The sequence below is a fragment of the Manduca sexta genome, chromosome 24 (genome assembly GCF_014839805.1).
Source record: "Manduca sexta isolate Smith_Timp_Sample1 chromosome 24, JHU_Msex_v1.0, whole genome shotgun sequence".
In the NCBI taxonomy this organism is placed as follows: domain Eukaryota; kingdom Metazoa; phylum Arthropoda; class Insecta; order Lepidoptera; family Sphingidae; genus Manduca; species Manduca sexta.
In genome coordinates this window covers 2,766,356-2,783,477 of record NC_051138.1, presented here as the reverse complement: position 1 = coordinate 2,783,477, position 17,122 = coordinate 2,766,356, and the positions used below count along the sequence as shown (strand labels likewise).

At 35.0% G+C, this 17,122-nt stretch overlaps 1 protein-coding gene across 2 annotated transcripts in view; it reads left to right on the top strand.

Moving 5' to 3' along the window:
- Window positions 1–17,122, top strand: part of LOC115440644 (ATP-binding cassette sub-family G member 4) — a 44,043-nt gene that overhangs the window by 12,326 nt on the left and 14,595 nt on the right. For both annotated transcript variants that reach the window (XM_030165038.2, XM_030165037.2), the window contains 2 exons: window positions 6,537–6,654; window positions 15,419–15,608. In XM_030165038.2, the coding sequence (XP_030020898.1) occupies window positions 6,537–6,654; window positions 15,419–15,608 (308 nt within the window). The remainder of the gene's footprint in view (window positions 1–6,536; window positions 6,655–15,418; window positions 15,609–17,122) is intronic.

Genomic DNA, 17,122 nt, shown 5'->3' with positions numbered 1-17,122 from the left:
TGAAATTTAAATCGTATGTATGCTCATTTCCATTTTTTATTTTGTTAATAAAAAGTTCAAATTAACATATTTTGAGTACGACGTTTTTACTAATGGAAAATATAGATCTTATAGACAACAAATGTTGCGTACTCGGCTCATTTTTGACCATAGTATGGGTTGGAGCCTTTTTGCGTATCTACGTCCAATTTAATGCGGCGATAGCCTAGTTGGGTGTGGAACGGTCTGCCAAGACGAATGTCCGCAGGTTCAAATCCCAAGGGCACACACCTCTGACTTTTCTAAAAAATCACGTGTGTATTCTTTGTGAATTTATCGTTCGCTTTAACGGTGAAGGAAAACATCGTGAGGAAACCTGCCGTCCGAGAAGTTCTCTATAGGAATTTCGAAGGTGTGTGAAGTCTACCAATCCGCACTAGGCCAGCGTGGTGGACTAAGACCTAATCCCTCTCAGTAGTAGAGGAGGCCCGTGCTCAGCAGTGGGCAAGTATATAATACAGGGCTGATATTATTATTATTATTATTACGTCCAATTTGAGAAGGAAAAATAAAACGCAAACAAAACTTACCTCCAGTGGTGAAGGGTCCTTGTAACCCGATTTGAAAATCTTTCCAATGAGAATTAAAATATATTTTTCATTGGAAAGATTTGCAGATCGCATTTATGCACATAAGTAGTACCTTAGTCTATGTTGTGTCAATTCCTCTCTCGGAAAATGTCACCATTCGCCACTGATACCTTCTGTTCAAATATTTGTTGTTCATTTGTCAATTTTACTGAATAAATGTTGATTTGTATTTGTTAATATTTGTTCCGTGAGTATGATGTAAACTATATTATACAAGATTAGCGAAAAGCCAGTTATTCGGGATTGTAGCATGTCGTAGTGGTTACTTGTTTTTATCGGCAAGCCCTTGAGTTGCCGCACTGTTCACTCTCAAATCGCGTGACATGCTTTAAAATGTAATAATTGTGGCGATTGATGTGTGTATATATATTTTTATTTCATATTTTGTTAGTATGTGAGTTAATTAGTACTTTATCGTGACGTAGCCAGGAGCCGGAACCAAGAAGCCTTTGTTCAAGCGTATATAAAAAATATACAGGTCATTTTGACATCGCGTTACTAAATGAAACCACATACTTATCTATTTGGAAATAACACTTTACAATAAGTTAATTGAGCCTTAGATGTAACTTAAAAAAGTGTAAGTTTCGAACAAAATAAATATTAATAAAAAGTGATTTTAATTTTACGTGCCCTAAAGCCACTATTACTACTAAGAGAATTCGTTGCAGCGGCAACATCATATTTTCAGTCAGAAATACACCCATGCACACGCCATACTCGCATCAAACTACAAAATTATCAAAAAATCAGAAAACTAAAACCAGGATTTTTCGTGAAAATATTCGTTATTAATGGATGATTTTTGACACAATGTCTGCAAAAGGTGCAGACGAGTATGTGGTTTCATTTAGTAACGCAATGTCAAAATGACCCTGTATAGAAATGACATTCGATTATAAGTCTGGCTTGGATATGTCTTTCTCGTACATTTTTTTTTTCTATTAGCTTTAGAAAGGCTACGACCCCTGTTATTTTAGATTGGCTGCGATTAAGAATATGCTTTTTTATCTTTTCTTTTGAAGGCTGGTTGTATTACGGCTATGTTTCACACGTCACTCATGTCGCTACATAATAATACTTTCTCCACCCCAAGTAATTCTTGGTACAGGGCCGTGAAATATATATAAAAAAAATAAATATTTGGTTCAGCGAGTTGGTTAGTATTGTTTATAATAAAATTAAAATGTGTAATGTAATCTTACATTAATTTTATTATAAATGGTATTTCGCACCCTAAGGTCCGCCTGGATAGATTGCAGCATTGTTGTATTTATTTCTGTCGCTAGGCAACCGTGGCAAATTACTATGGCGCGGCGTTCTGTTTTGAAGGACACTGTAAAATAATTACTGGGAATTAAGTAATTATGGTCTATAACAGAAAAATCATTCGCTCTTTTGAATTCAACCGTAATGGGTCTCATTAATATTAATAAACAAGTTTTTAATAATTTAACTTCCTTCTTTATCATGTTCACAAGGCCCAGTTTTTAATAGCAAGCGTAATTGATCTAGTATCCAACAAGTTGGACTGTACATAAAATGTATTTTTTCTATTTAATCCACTTTGATTATTAATGTTTTTGATTTAAAATAGTATTATTTGTTTTCTTCAACTTGGTGTCGTAAACTTATGTCTCATATTACAATTTGCTCGCCAACTATCACGTGGGGCGGAAAATACAGACGAAAATTGAGTGCCTTGGTTGCATCTCTGCCTACTTCTTTACGGATAAAGGCGTCATGTGTGCCTGTTCATTAACCATTTCTTGGGATTCAAGATGTTTGAGATTTGTTGGGTGTCCACCACCCCTATAGGTCAGCCTACGTAACAGCAAACCCGCCATTACAAAGCGTTTTTATAATAGCGGTAATACCGCGTACAAACCCCACAGGCCAGCCTTTTTTATAACACTAAAGCCGCCATTACAAAGTGTACTTATAATGGCGGTGATACTATGCTCAATGCATGCAGCGTCGCCCGGAACCTTACAAAATGTATAACAATGTAATCTAAATGATTTTACTGTTTAATGACGGCAGTTATTGCAGTTTTGAATTATAATACAGTTTGCGAAGACTTCTATTTACGTCAGAAGCTGATTTAATCGACCAGTGCCATTTTGTATTTAATTATTTAAATTGATTTACTATTGAATACTTGTCTTTCACATTTAAAAGCGGTGGTTTTATAAAACAGGTAACGTTGCCTTTCCACGTTCTAATTTGATTTAATTTAGTTGATTTAAAATCAGTATAATATTCATTTCAATAATTAAAAATGCATAGTAGCATTTGGCTTAAAGATTTCCTTTTAAACAGATTTTAATATCTTAAAAATAAGTTTTTTTTTTATTTGTTCCGCATGGGTAAGTTTTGAATCTACGGAACTTACAAATTGTATCACTAATTTAAAACTTTATTCCTTGTGCATAAAAGCTATTTTATAAGTCTAGATGTTTCTATGTCAGTATCCATCGTTATTTAGTGTGTAAACATGTTGTTTTCCGTTGACAATATGCGTGTCAATTCTTAGGAGTTAAGGTGGTAGCTCAAGGTCCATTTTCATACATTTTGTTTCGGCTTTAATCTGGGTAACTAAACAAGTATTGGCAAGTAAAGAATTTAAATTCACGTCTAGTTAGTGATTAGTTCTCGCAGTTGAAGAAAAACGTAAAAATAATTAATAATCATGGATATTTCTGCCTTTAAAATTTCGTCATATTAAATTTTAAAGGCCGAAATATCCATGATTATTAATTATTTTACGTTTTTCTTTCAACTGCGAGAACTAATCACTAACTAGACGTGAATTTAAATTCTTTACTTGCCAATACTTGTTTAGTTACCCAGATTAAAGCCGAAACAAAATGTATGAAAATGGACCTTGAGCTACCACCTTAACAAAGAAATAACAGATGTAACTGTGTTTTATGCTACCGACGTTAAGGGTCAAATATTTTTAAATACCACGTATAGGAAAATAACACTAAGACGTTGTTTAATTTTTTGTATATATTCAGACTGTGGTTAATAACCTCTGAATTTTGTTTTAGACCATTTTTATTTTTACAAATGAATGACAAGTTGAGTAAGTCGATGACTTGACAGTAAGCAATATGACTACCTACATACAATGCTTAGAGGCAACAGTGGCGAATGGTCCATATAACCAAATTCTTGCCGGCTTTTCTTTATGTAGAATTTGTGTGTTTTTAATTATCATTTTAACGATTTGCAGACCGTATTCATGCCTATTAGTACTTATATGGAGTGTTGGGTTTTATTTCGGAAAATTTCACCGTTGGCCAATGGTGGTAAGACTACCCAAACTTCGAATTACTAGGGCATGACGTTGCACTCGTCTGCGCTTGTCACTGGTATAGAACAGTACATCCACATTGCTGCTTGGCAGTAATACCACAGAAATAGATATTGTAGTAACTGCCCAGAGGGGATCTCGCATACGAAATACCTACATTTTTTTTACGATTCATGGTCCTTTTTTGAAACCGACTAAAGTTTGAAGGTTTATTTATTTGTCGTAATTTTTTTTTATGTTTAGCGTTGATTCTTTATTCTCGAGTGTTGAGTTAGAATTCGTATAGTTTTGGAATGGTCCTATTTTTCATTTGTAAAAGACCTTACTTCGACGTTCCACAGATTTTTATATTTTTTTTCGAGTTGAGTTCATAAGTATTGATAAAAAAAAATATTTAATCATAATATCGTTTGGTATGTCATTTGCACGCAGGAAGGGAACTTTGGCCTGCGATGAGTAATGTAATAGAACAAAGGACTTGCCAACACATGTGATATTGCGAATGCTTATATTGATGATAAACGTAATTTAACGTTGGTTATTAAACACATTTTTTTTTGTTATGACGTTTACGTGCGTCAACCTTTCGGCAAGAACTGGTTGGTATTGTATTTTTTTTCGATAAAAAATTATTATGATTGATTTTCGGATTCGGGTTAAATTGAATTTTGCAAGAGTGAACTTAGATCTGTAGTTTCATAGCCAGTTATAATAGCCGTCAAACAACTTGAGCACACTTCTACATGGTATTTTTATACGTTAGTATAGCTACGCTTACGTACAGAACACTTCTTCACCACGCGGTTGTGTGCTCAAATTGTTTGCCGGCTGTTTGAATTATGTAACACATCTACCTATATAATATTGTCTCGCTATATTTACCTATATATTGACTTTTTCCTTTTCTACTCATTTATTTTAATAGGTCAATGATTTTTCTTTATTATAATGTAATTCTAAATAAAGCGTAGTTTTCAATATTTATATTGGAAAGAATTAAGGAAATGCGCTGGTAACTATATAGTTTATTAGCCATTTAAATCTGGTGGCAGAGATAAGTTTTAAATGAAAGATAAAGGATGTATGTCAACACCGTGACGTCACGGCCATTTATGTTCGGGCGTTGAAAAAAGATAGCAAGCTGTTTTCATAACGCCTACTTTTGCCAAATTTTTGAGATACCTAATTTGGTGCTTTTTCTTCAACTGATTAAAACGTCTTTTTTATAAATTTGTTTCACGTTAAGAACTTTTGTTTATAAAATATTTCTCGTATAGGAGTCTACTTCATTGCTCTTATCCATTTACAGTTGGTTAAAAAAAATTGAAGCTCTTTAATATAAATAGGTCATAAATGAAAAGTCAAATGTTTGCGCACGCCAGATGTCTTTCTATTTGACTTATTGCGAGAAATTCGCGCAATCGTTTGAAAGTTGGTGACAATTCAACCAACTTGTGGGACCTACTAATTCCTCTCGTTCGACTTTGAGCTCTACATCTTTATGATAGAGCGGATAGTTGTGAATAGCGTCCAACTAGTTCTATCACGGTGCGTGCCCGTCCAATGTCCAAGGTTTGTTGTGCCGTCCGGCTTATCTCTTTGGATATTTACAACGAACGGATATAATTTATTTTTATAGTATGAATCTCAATATTTCGATGGCTCCTATGTAAAATATCGTGTCTGATAAAATTGCGATTTACGCTTTTATACCGTTTCGTTATCTATGTAATATGCACCGTTTAGTTTTCTCTATTTACTAACTCAGTTCTAAACCCACCAAAAAAAGGTTATACTTAAATAAAGATTTTTTAATGAGTTTGGTAGTAAACAGTACAGAGATAAAGAAACGTTAAAAAGTGAGAATCACTATTTTTTAGATACGCTAGTTTCGTTGTTTCTAAGAAAAAGCATAGCCTATCTATAAATGTAAGAAAAGCAATCATCATATTTAGTGAAGAATTATCATCAAAAAATTTCATTCACGTTCTTACCTCATCAAACCACATGGACCATGGTCATGACTTGTATAAAGACATGTAAAAAATTATTCATATATACAACAGACTTAACTTTGTGTGTTAAGCTGTATTCAATATCCATAAAATATATAAAATGGGGACTAACAGCAAAACTATGTATAAAGTTGCTTGTATATTGAAAAAGCAGTATACGTTAACACCATAATTTAAGAGTTTTCTGATGTAGCTCCGAAGTGAAGGGTCCAACAAAAATTAAATTTATATGGGATTACACGGGAAGCAACAGCTTTTCTATAAAAAAATTATCATCAAAATCGGTTCACCCAGTCAAAAGTTCTGAGGTAACAAAATTAAAAAAAAGTACAGTCGAATTGAGAACCTTCTCCTTGTTTTGAAGTCGGAATGTATATTGCTACACGGAATACAGATTAATAATACCTCGTTGTTTATCTATATTAACTAAAACTATATTTCTGCCAGCCAGCGCCGTCCAGCGTGGTGGACTAAGGCCTAATCCCTCTCAGTAGTATAGGAGGCCCGTGCCTAACAGTGGAACAGTATATAATGCAGGGATGATATATTATTATTATTATGTTTCCGCAGATGTGAAGACAATCCTGAAGTCAGTGTCGGGGCGGCTTCGCTCCGGCGAGCTTACGGCCATCATGGGCCCGTCCGGCGCCGGCAAGTCCACGCTGCTCAACATTCTCACTGGATACAAGTGAGTTACTTTACTAAATATCCAACGGATTATTTCAACAAACAAGTTTTTTCGGATCAATGAGCATCTTTTCGGGGTATTTCTTATCTCTTATCAATCGACATTTGCTTTGGGCTTCACCTCAAACATTCGGTGCAGGGAATTTTTTTTTATTGCTTTGAATGACAAGACGGGGTGACTGCTCGCCTGATGGTTAGCGATACGACCGTCCATGAACAGTAGAAACACTATCCAACACCTTGAATTACGAAGTATTGTTTGGTATTCCACTGCGCTAGTCATCCTAAAACATGACATTAAGTCTTATTATGTCCAGTAGTTACACTGGCTACAATGTCCTTCAAACCGGAACACAACATTGAGTATACACTGCTGCTTGCAAAGAAAAGAAATAGACATAGTCTTTATAAAAATATAAACTAGTTAAAATAATTCATTATTAGCAGGGGCCTACCTACCGCCGTATGAGTGACACGGGCCCCTCAGCTTTAGGGCTCCCTATTGGCCCCTACTTACATTAAACAAAATCAAACAAAGCCCCTCCGTGGCCATCTTCGTCACACTAGGGACAACAGGTTTCTCGGGTGAATGTGTCTAGTTAACGAACGTGACCGCCCCTCCCCGCCCCTATCGTTTTATACTCTATGCTCTTTATCTTAGAAACGACTTTATAATCTAAGTAGAATGAAACAACATGCGATAATAAAGAGTGAGTGTTCGGTTCTGAATTTGCTGTTTGTTGCCGACATATTTGGGATTTCACTATTTAGGCCTGTTGACCCTCAGCAATATTAGGATTATTAACGTAAGCGAGGTTAAACATAAAACTTCCGCCACAGATGTTTCTATTATATTCGATTTATTTTGTTCGGTAAATCGATAACTCACAATCGATGGCAGGGAACGTGACTATTACTGCAATTGAACTAATAAAGCATTATATTTTTTCGCTTTTATTTTACCATCCGAAAATACTTTTCTAGGCGTGATTTCTGCTGTCATAGTGTTTGTTCTAAATTATACAAAGTATATAAACATTTTTGATAAATTTCCTCACATAAAATAATATTTCAAAAGAAAATTTTTGTCTTTTTGATTACCTGATTTTCAGTCTCTTTTTGTTTTGTATCCGCTATTATTACTCGACATTGGCAAAATCACCGATAAATAAAATGTGGCAACTATAATATAAAAGAAGAAGAAGAAATAAAAAAAAAGTATATTAACTAAGGGTGTCGAGCGCAGTTTAATGTTATAATTTCACTATTTGGGTGTAGTCCTGAATCCACGAAACACAATAATAATCTCCAGAAATGTATGTATATTGTAAAAGCTGTGTATGCTATTTGACAATAATTTCCACCTCATATCTAACATGGCAAAAAGCAAATTCAAACAGATTGCTCGGCGTTGCAAGCGTATTGCACAACGCAGTGTTTGGTGTATGTCATAGGAGATTGTTCCCTTGCTCAGTGGCAAAGCGTCCATACAATCCGATTCCTACCGGCTTCCCTTCTAGGTTTATTGACGTTAGTCTTAGTTTTTGTTTGCTGTCAAACTAGCCGCGATATGTTTACTAAAGCAAGTTTTTTTGCCTCGAGTTACTTTTGAAAAATTTCACCCTTCGCCACTGCCCTTGTTTATTTTATTTCCTTCGCTGATGTGTTGTTGTTCTTATAAAAGTTTGTATGCATATTTTGCTCGAAAGGTAAATTAATTAAAGAGGTATTAAATAATGTATTTATATATTAATATTCATTATTCATTGCATGTATTCTGGGCAACAAAATGTCGCGTTGATATTTAAGAGTTCTGAGTTTTTATTTATTTTTATTGCTTAGTTACAGGAGTATGTGAAAATAGAAAAATAGAAATTCATAATACGTTGTTATAGTAGAAGAATCTAATATTTCCAAATAAAATTAGGCAATACCTATCCGAAACTGACATGAATTTAAAGTTTTATTTTTCAAGGTTCTTCAACGATATATAACTTACCATTTTATTCCTAAAGAGGTAGACAGCGGTGAAATAAGTGTAGTCAGGTTTTGCTTAACTTTCCTTTTTTTTTATAAGTAGGTTTGTCGCTTTATTGGATTCTAAATTAAATTCTAAGAACTGTATAGTGTATATGTTTTCCCGAATTAAAAACCCACCAAAATTTACTACTTGACGGGGAAATCGAATTCCGACGTTCATCAGTCTCTTACCTATAGGTATATAATATAGGATAGAATTTATTATTTATAATAACTGGGGATATTTATGTTTCGGCGATAAAGTTTATTTATCAGCACACAATCTATGTGACACTAGATTGACTGGTGAATCACCAAACGGTGCAATTTAGATAATTTACAAAAAAATAATCATACTACACAGTAGTAGTAGTATTCACGTATGTAATTTATTATAAATTTCAGAAAATATATTCACATAATGATATATACAATAGATAGATTTAACCACTGGCTCCGCCTTGAATGTCATCATAAGCTTCAGTCAAAAATACATTTAGGGCGTAAAAAAAAATCATAGACGCGCGGATAGCTATGGCCTAGTCCTACCTATAATTAATAATTATTATTTTATAGGTAAGATTTTTAAGGTTATTCATCTAAAAAGAACAAAAACAATATAGTCATATGTAGATTAAAAATATATACATACCATAACTATTACCGCTAGCGCTTCGCCCCTTGTGCCGCTTGCTAAGCTGATGTTATGAAACGCCAGTGTAAGGAACGAATGGCTCGGCTCTTCTGCCCGTATGTGCAATACTACATTATGACGTCATTTGTTTGAAATTCTTTACATTTTTCTCATATACTTTGACTTCGACAAAGCTTGATACTTCTATGAGAGGCATGATGGTATATTTAATTGAAATGCGTGGATCATTAACAAAATGTCTTTGTTGGTTGACAAAAGCTACTCTTTATTCTGTATAAAGCTATGGATGTGAGAATCAGTTATTTTTGGGTAGGGAATGATATTTAAATGACAACTTCTGGACTCTATGCTTATGACGCCAGTATAGTGACCAAACAGGGAAATATTCCCAGGAGGTCCATCTACATCCCGCGATGGTCCAGGACTACGTAAGGCTTATTATCTCTCATATCGATCTAGACTCAGCGCAGCACGCCTTCTTCGCGTGTGGTGATGGCCCTGAAACAACAGTACATGTGTGTAGGTGATGTTTTTGAAGTTTGTATATGGGTAACTTTGCACTTTATAGATATTGTGGTCTAGAGATCCTGGGTTTGAATCCCGAGGAGGGTGACCTAGTCGACGTCGGACAGGCGGCTGTCTAAAATTCATAACGAATCAAATTGTTTCTGCAGCATGCGTATGGCGTCGACTCCATTCATGAGGAATAAGAGTTGAGGATGAAGATTATGTAAAAAAAATAATAGGAATGCATCTAAAATTTAATAATAGCGGTTGTCATTATAAACCGGTTCGGTTATCGCGACGAGTAGGTCTGTATCTGTATCTGTAATTGGGCCGCGGTAGAATCGCCGTTTACGCCAGTCCGATACGTAGTGCGTAGTGCGTAAAGTACAAAACGCCTGCTATTATCTAAAATTTAGATTTTTTAAGATTAAAGTGAAAGAAAACATCGCGAGTAAACCTACGTATACCTGAGAATACTCCAAAAAAAGTATTTCGAGGGTATGTGAAGTCCGCCAACCTGCAATAGGCCAGCTTGGTGGGTTAAGGCCTGAACCGTCTCAATAGAAGAGGCCTGTGTTCCGGAGTGCGAAATGTAATATAATACAGGGCCTGTGTTTTTATTATTTATTATAAGTTTTAAGAGTATTATCAAGTTCAATAGTCTAGAAATATATTCGACTATGAGGCAGCCCACCGTATGTGTGAACTGTTGATTTATGTCCGATTTCAAGATTGGGCAATGTAAATCTGTTTTATTCGATAAGATGCCCGAGTTTTTTTAATTTTGCACATTATGAGTGTTCATATTTTACTTTATTGCCCAATGGTTTCTCTCCCAACTTTGTTTTATCGAATGATCAACATAAACGAAGGTTTTAAAATTTCCACTTCGATTTAGTAACAAACGCCGGTGATACAACGTTACGCATAATTGTTGTTATCGGCGGTAAACGGTACGTCGATCTGTCGCTCGTCCTCGAATTCGATCGATATTTACACAAGCCTCGGTTCGACTGGATGTCTTTGATTTCGTTTAAAGTTATTATAACATCGCCATCGATGGTTGTGGCAGCTATGGTCTTGGGAATGAGACATCCTACAAAAACATTTCTATACTATACTGTCAAAAAACTTGACCTTTGGTGGAGTTTCAGCGAGGTACGGGAGGCAAAAATTGATCGATCTACCAATTGTTTTACTAGGTTAAGGGATATCAGTCGTGTTTGTAATGCTGATATGCCGAATGGTGCTAATTTGTGGATACCGGTAGAAAGAGGTCGGCGCTCGCGCATGTTGTGCAATTGCGTGCGCATACTCAGTGAACTTGGAGTAACTGTTTTAGTATCTCTGGCGTAACTCTATATTATACGCCGAAAAATATTTTATTGACGGTTGTAAGATGAGAACTATCAAGAATGAGATCGTCTATCGTAGGTTTTATTTTACGGAGGAATCGATTCAAAAACAAGTCAAAGATTCTATATACGTAGCATGTTTTAATGATACCATAGAAGGCGCGTAGTAAAACTGAAGACTGTATTGGTGTCGAGAATTAGAAATAAAAATGTAAATTAGGTTCTATATATTTTCCTCAGTTTACGTAAGTAACAATGTCTTTGTTTTTATACGTTGAATGATCTAGGAAAATATTATCTTAAGGAAACGTCACAAGATATTGTATGCGTACCCGCAAATATTATGTTGATTTGTGCAAATGACTAATGAAGCGACTGGTCCGTTCGCCTGATGCTCACACATCTACAGTCTTACTTATAAAAATTTCGCAAAGCTATGCTTAGTTAAAACACAAATTTACTCGATCTGGTGTAAGTCAAAACCCGCCATCTTCCCTCTTAACAAGGTTTAAACTAGGAACCGGTGATGGTTTTGACAGCTATTTAAGAAATTCTTAACCACCTCTCAGCGCTAATACAAGTTTATTAGTAAGAATGCTAGTGCCTATAAAAATGCCTAGTCGCCCTCTAAGTAAAATCATAACCCATTCCAAAATTGGCAATTTGTGGGAATCGTCAAACAACCAATTTCTGTTTGCGACCTTTTAGTTTTTTCTCTTTTTTTTTCATGCTATAGGTTTCATTTTTTACCCATCTTTAATAAACTCAATATTATAGCAACTTCAAAAAAAGGTAGCAAACAAAAATTAGTTTTCCGATGACTGCCACAAATTATCAATTTTGATTTCTCATTATTTTATTAAGAGTGCGTAGTGTCTCCTGCATGACATTACATAAGAAAGAGACGTATAAAATTCAATGGTTCAGCCTTTTTCCTGGCTCCCCCGCTCTTGATTGGTGTTATCATGTCAAACTCCTTCGTCTTCTCTCAAATAGTAGTGGCTATAAGCTATGTATATCACTGTAGCTACATTATTTGCAGTGTCGTGAACCCTGAACCTAGGATATGATATCTAACGGGTTCTGCCTAAAGTAATAAAACGTAATGTCTGTTTATGAACCGGTTGCTATATACGAACTCTAATTGTATTTTGTATAATTCGTTCATTTGAATTATAAGTTCCCACATCGTATGTCATTGTGTAACATTTTAACTAATGGTCGTTCTGTGGGCAAAATTCGACCGTCGAATTTAATATATTTGTAAGTATACACAATAAATTTTATTTTTCTGCTCTCCTCTATATGAACTAATAATGCCAAATCTCACACTGCTTCGTGCGTAGTTAACAAGAGCCATGTTTGTGTGATCCGCAAATAGATGTGGGATTTGACGTTGTGGGGACTATATTCTATTTTCTATCATAATATTGCCGTGCTAAATACAAAAGCGGTAAGTATCTCAAAAAACAATCAAAATCTTGATTTTTATGGCGTCAGATAGCTTAAAGAAATGCCCATCCAATGAACTTACTTAAATAACGGTATCTTGTTTAGAACTTGATAAAAAACATTAAAAGAGTTTTCTCTATTTCAGTAGTACTTAAAAAACTATAAAACTATATTTAATAAGCTTCGATTATCTCGAAATAAGGATTCCCTGACATACCGCTTTTGCGCTTAGGATGGCAGAATACATTATTTACAATTTGTAAATTTTATGTAGTGATTGAATGTGTATTAGAGCCTCGACTGTTCGATATAATTGAGGGACATGGGTGATCGGAAAACCGGTTTCTTGGAATAATCGAACTGTATATTGTATGTATCCAATATGCAAAAAAACATGTTTATTTTATGTCGAGACACCATTAGATCATACAGAGTATAACTATATTAAACGAAGTATTAGGGTAAAGATATAAGCGTGCTTACCTCTTAAAGGTATTTATAGCTTACTATATTTTTACTAGCTTTTGCTTGCAGCTCCTGCTATATATTTTCTCGGGATAGAAAGTAGCCTATAACCTTCCCAGGGCTTAAACTATCTCCATACCAAATTTCATAAAAATCTGTTCAGTAGATTTACAGAAAAGGGGACTTTGTTTTATAATATGTATAGATAATATGAGTCTCGTTTATGAAATTGGTAAGTAGAAAATAAAGTATAAATAGCTTAAGAAATAAAACATGTTTAGACAATATTGAATTGCTTATGGAAATACCGTTTAATAAATTGATTCATGTTGGTTTGTCGAAGCAACCCTCTTACCCGCGGCTAAGTCACGCACTTTTTGCAAGATAGATATTCAATACTTTCTGAGAACCAGCTCTTCGTTTAAACCGTCGTCCAGTTAATCGGCGCTCTATTGTATTTATTGCATAGTGAGGTATATACTTCGGTATCACCAAAATTCATTGCTGTTAGTGTTTAAGTGGCAAACAATACATTTGACGTAGTTGGGTATAAACACGTGTTAATTTTGTCATTGTTAGAAAAGCTACATCTCAATTCACCTTCAAACACATGCGTTATTGTATTTAAATTAGTATCATTGAATATCTTTATTTGGTTTTGTTTTTTCGTATTTGTTTTCATATGTCTTCTACCATATTTTTATTCCAATGACTTAAAAGTATATTCGAAATCAAATGGCAGCAGTGAGATGATCGAGGAAATGAGCAAAAACCTTGGTGTTGTGTCTAGAACGAGGCCACAGAATTAGAATAGCTTCTTCCTCATTCTTGCCTAAATGTAGGCGACTGAGGTATTTGGATATGGATGACCAATCCTAGTAGATTATTATCTTTCTCAGGTATTCTATGATTCCTAACGGTTTATCTTTGGAAACTTGAGCAAATAGGTATATAGCCGCCTTACTAATAAGCGCCTGTGATAGTTTTTCAGTGTTCTGTTTCGCTAAGTTTAACGACATTTCCAGTTAGAGGAAGTGAGAGAAAATACTGTATAATTGGGACAGAATAATACAACGTTTATTAGTAAAGCCCTAGTAAAATGAAGAGTAAAACTTTCGGCTTCGCTTTTGAAAATTTTCAGTCGTCATCCTCTCTACGCAATAGTCACTGATACCACACATTCATATTTTGTTCTTATAGATTAAAGCTCTTAGGTTTACTGGAAGGTGTGTTCTGGACAAGTCTCCCTCAGTCTGTTCCTGATAATTTGTTCATTCGAAAGAGAATGCTTCACTAATACTGAGTTTTAAAGCCCGAAATATTTAATATACAATATCCAATATATGGTTGCGATAATTTGACTAAAAGAGAAAAAGGCGTGATGCTACATATGTAGAAGGTATGATCAGCAGCGAGCGGCTTCGTAATACTATCTTGCAGCGAAATTCTTGGAGTATATCCGCTATGTGCAAACAAAGCATGCTTATGTCTTATCCATTAGATAAATGCGAAGTTCGTGTTATCGTCTCAATCGAGGTTACTATGAGCCTTTGTCCGTGTGTGTTTATTTATTTCCTGCCCTGTTTCGGCATAGAGACCACACGGCATCAGATAGTTAGTAGGTTCGGTGTTAATTATTGTCGATTAATGTGACGTTCCACCAGTCGATAGTTGCTTCTTCAGCAAGCTCATTCTGCGTAGATCGGACCATCAATAGCTAAAAATAAAAAAAAAGTATAAAGTAGGTAGATATTGTAACTTTGACTTTTTGGATGACCGACACTTCAGTCCGTTCCGTGGCCACGAAGGCTACAAAGTTTTCAGAACGTCGAAAGAAAATTATAATATAAAAATCGCGATAAAATCCGCAAAATAGTTTTATTTCAATAAACGCATCTTATGACTCATTTGTTTTTATATTCATTAAAAACTTGTTTGATTCTCATATCTGCCTCAGGTCAAATTATTTGGATTATTTACCAACCTATTATACTCACACGACATCAGTAATTATTATCATCAGTGTTATGCCGGTGGAGGTAATTTTAAAATTGCCTGTAATTTATGATTATTTTGTGTTCTGCATGTGACAGATATGACATTTAAAATAACTATCAAAACAGTATTTTTTGACCTTACAGCATGCACAATATAATGTTGAGTAAAAAGTGTTATAGCATACCCTTGACTCTTGATACTTGCAAGTACGAATATCACACTTACCACATTTACACAAACCTTTATTGCATTGGGTGGTTCTAGAACATAAACGTCTCTTTTGACTTTAAGCCAATATATCCTTTCTTCCCCAGGACATCAGGCATGGAAGGCAGTATAACAGTGAACGGTATGGAGCGTAACCTGTCCAGCTTCCGCAAACTGTCCTGCTACATTATGCAGGACAACCAGCTGCACGGCAACTTGACCGTGGAGGAAGCAATGGCGGTGGCCACGTCTCTTAAGCTGCCTAGCGTTACTTCGCGAGCTGATAAGGAAGAAGTGGTATGTTTTCTTTTTATTTTAGCAGGGCAAAATTACTTCATTAGAGCTGATGAAACCTAAATAAATTTTCGACATTGTATCCCTAAGATATCGGGACAATTACGGTCTCTGATTCTTCAGGATCAGCGCAAAGAACCCAATGTTGTAGGAAATATCGGGTGAAGATTTGTAGAGATCCAAATTAGAATCGTCATGATGGTTTAATGCAGCCGTCTTCAACCTTTGATTGTACGGGCCACAAAGACTTCGTAGTAATGGTATCTCGGCCCACTACGTAAATTAATTAACCTATTTAAGTGTCTAGAAACGTAAATAAAATGAAATATTTGAGTAAGCATTTATATTTAACTGAATTATATTATTCTTATAAGGTCAGTGTACAGTTCAAGTAATATCGGGTCAAGTGTCAATGTTAATAAATTTTTTGAAGTCTAATGGTCCACTTGTAAAGCTCGGCGGGCTGCAAGTTGATTATAGCTGGCCTAACAGTGCACTTGGGCTATAAATTGGGAAGTTTTGGATTAAATTCTCAAGTCTGGAAACATCTTGTGTTGGTTTTTAATGTCCTAAAGTGGATTCAAGTGAAGTCAGGCGAGCCTTTCTGCAACATGCTTCAAAAAGTGCGTTGAGTTTAGATTAATGTTTGTGGTGTTGCGCATGCGTCAAATTGGAATCAAATGGCGGTTAGAAAAAGAATAATTTTGGTATATCGGACCCAAACTTGTACCGCCAATTTTTTATTTTTTTATTTAACTGTGACAATTAGAATATGACAAAGGTCGAGCAACTTGCCAGCGACAATACTGATATCTTGATCGTTGTTTCTATAGTAAACAAACAATAAGTGACGTCTTTTTATCTGCGTGGTAAAAATAGTATTTGTCATGACGTGTGATAAAATTGTGTTTATCGACCATATTTATTTCTCCATATTAGGATATATGTTATTCTTCCGAATTAATTTGCACGTATGATGCCTTTTTACATTTCTGTAATAATAGATACAATGAAGGCGTTGTTAAATATAATAATAATGTCAGCCCTGTATATAGTCCTGCTGAGCAAGGGCCTTATTTAAATGGAAGGTTTAAAGCATTAGTCCACCACGCTGGTCTAGTACGGATATGCAGACTTAACATACCTTCGGAATTTTTATCCAGAACTCATTAGGTATGCAGGTTTCCTCGCGATGTTTTCCATCACTGTTAAATCAAGCGATAATTCACAAAGAATACACAAAACCTTTTAGATTAATTAGAGATGCGTGCCATAAAGTTTTGAACATGCGCACCACTCGTCAGTCCGATTTACTCTCAACTCGTCTATACCTGATTTCGTTTAAGTATAGCGTGGTTTTAATGCAACGTCGTATTTTTATTGTACGGTTGCTATACCTACTGTTGTTGAATGTTCTTACTGCGTTTATTATAATTTATAACGGCTGCCCCGGAAAGTGATTCGTCAGTACTATGCATACATTGTTATGTCTTACTGTTATCACAAATTATTAACAT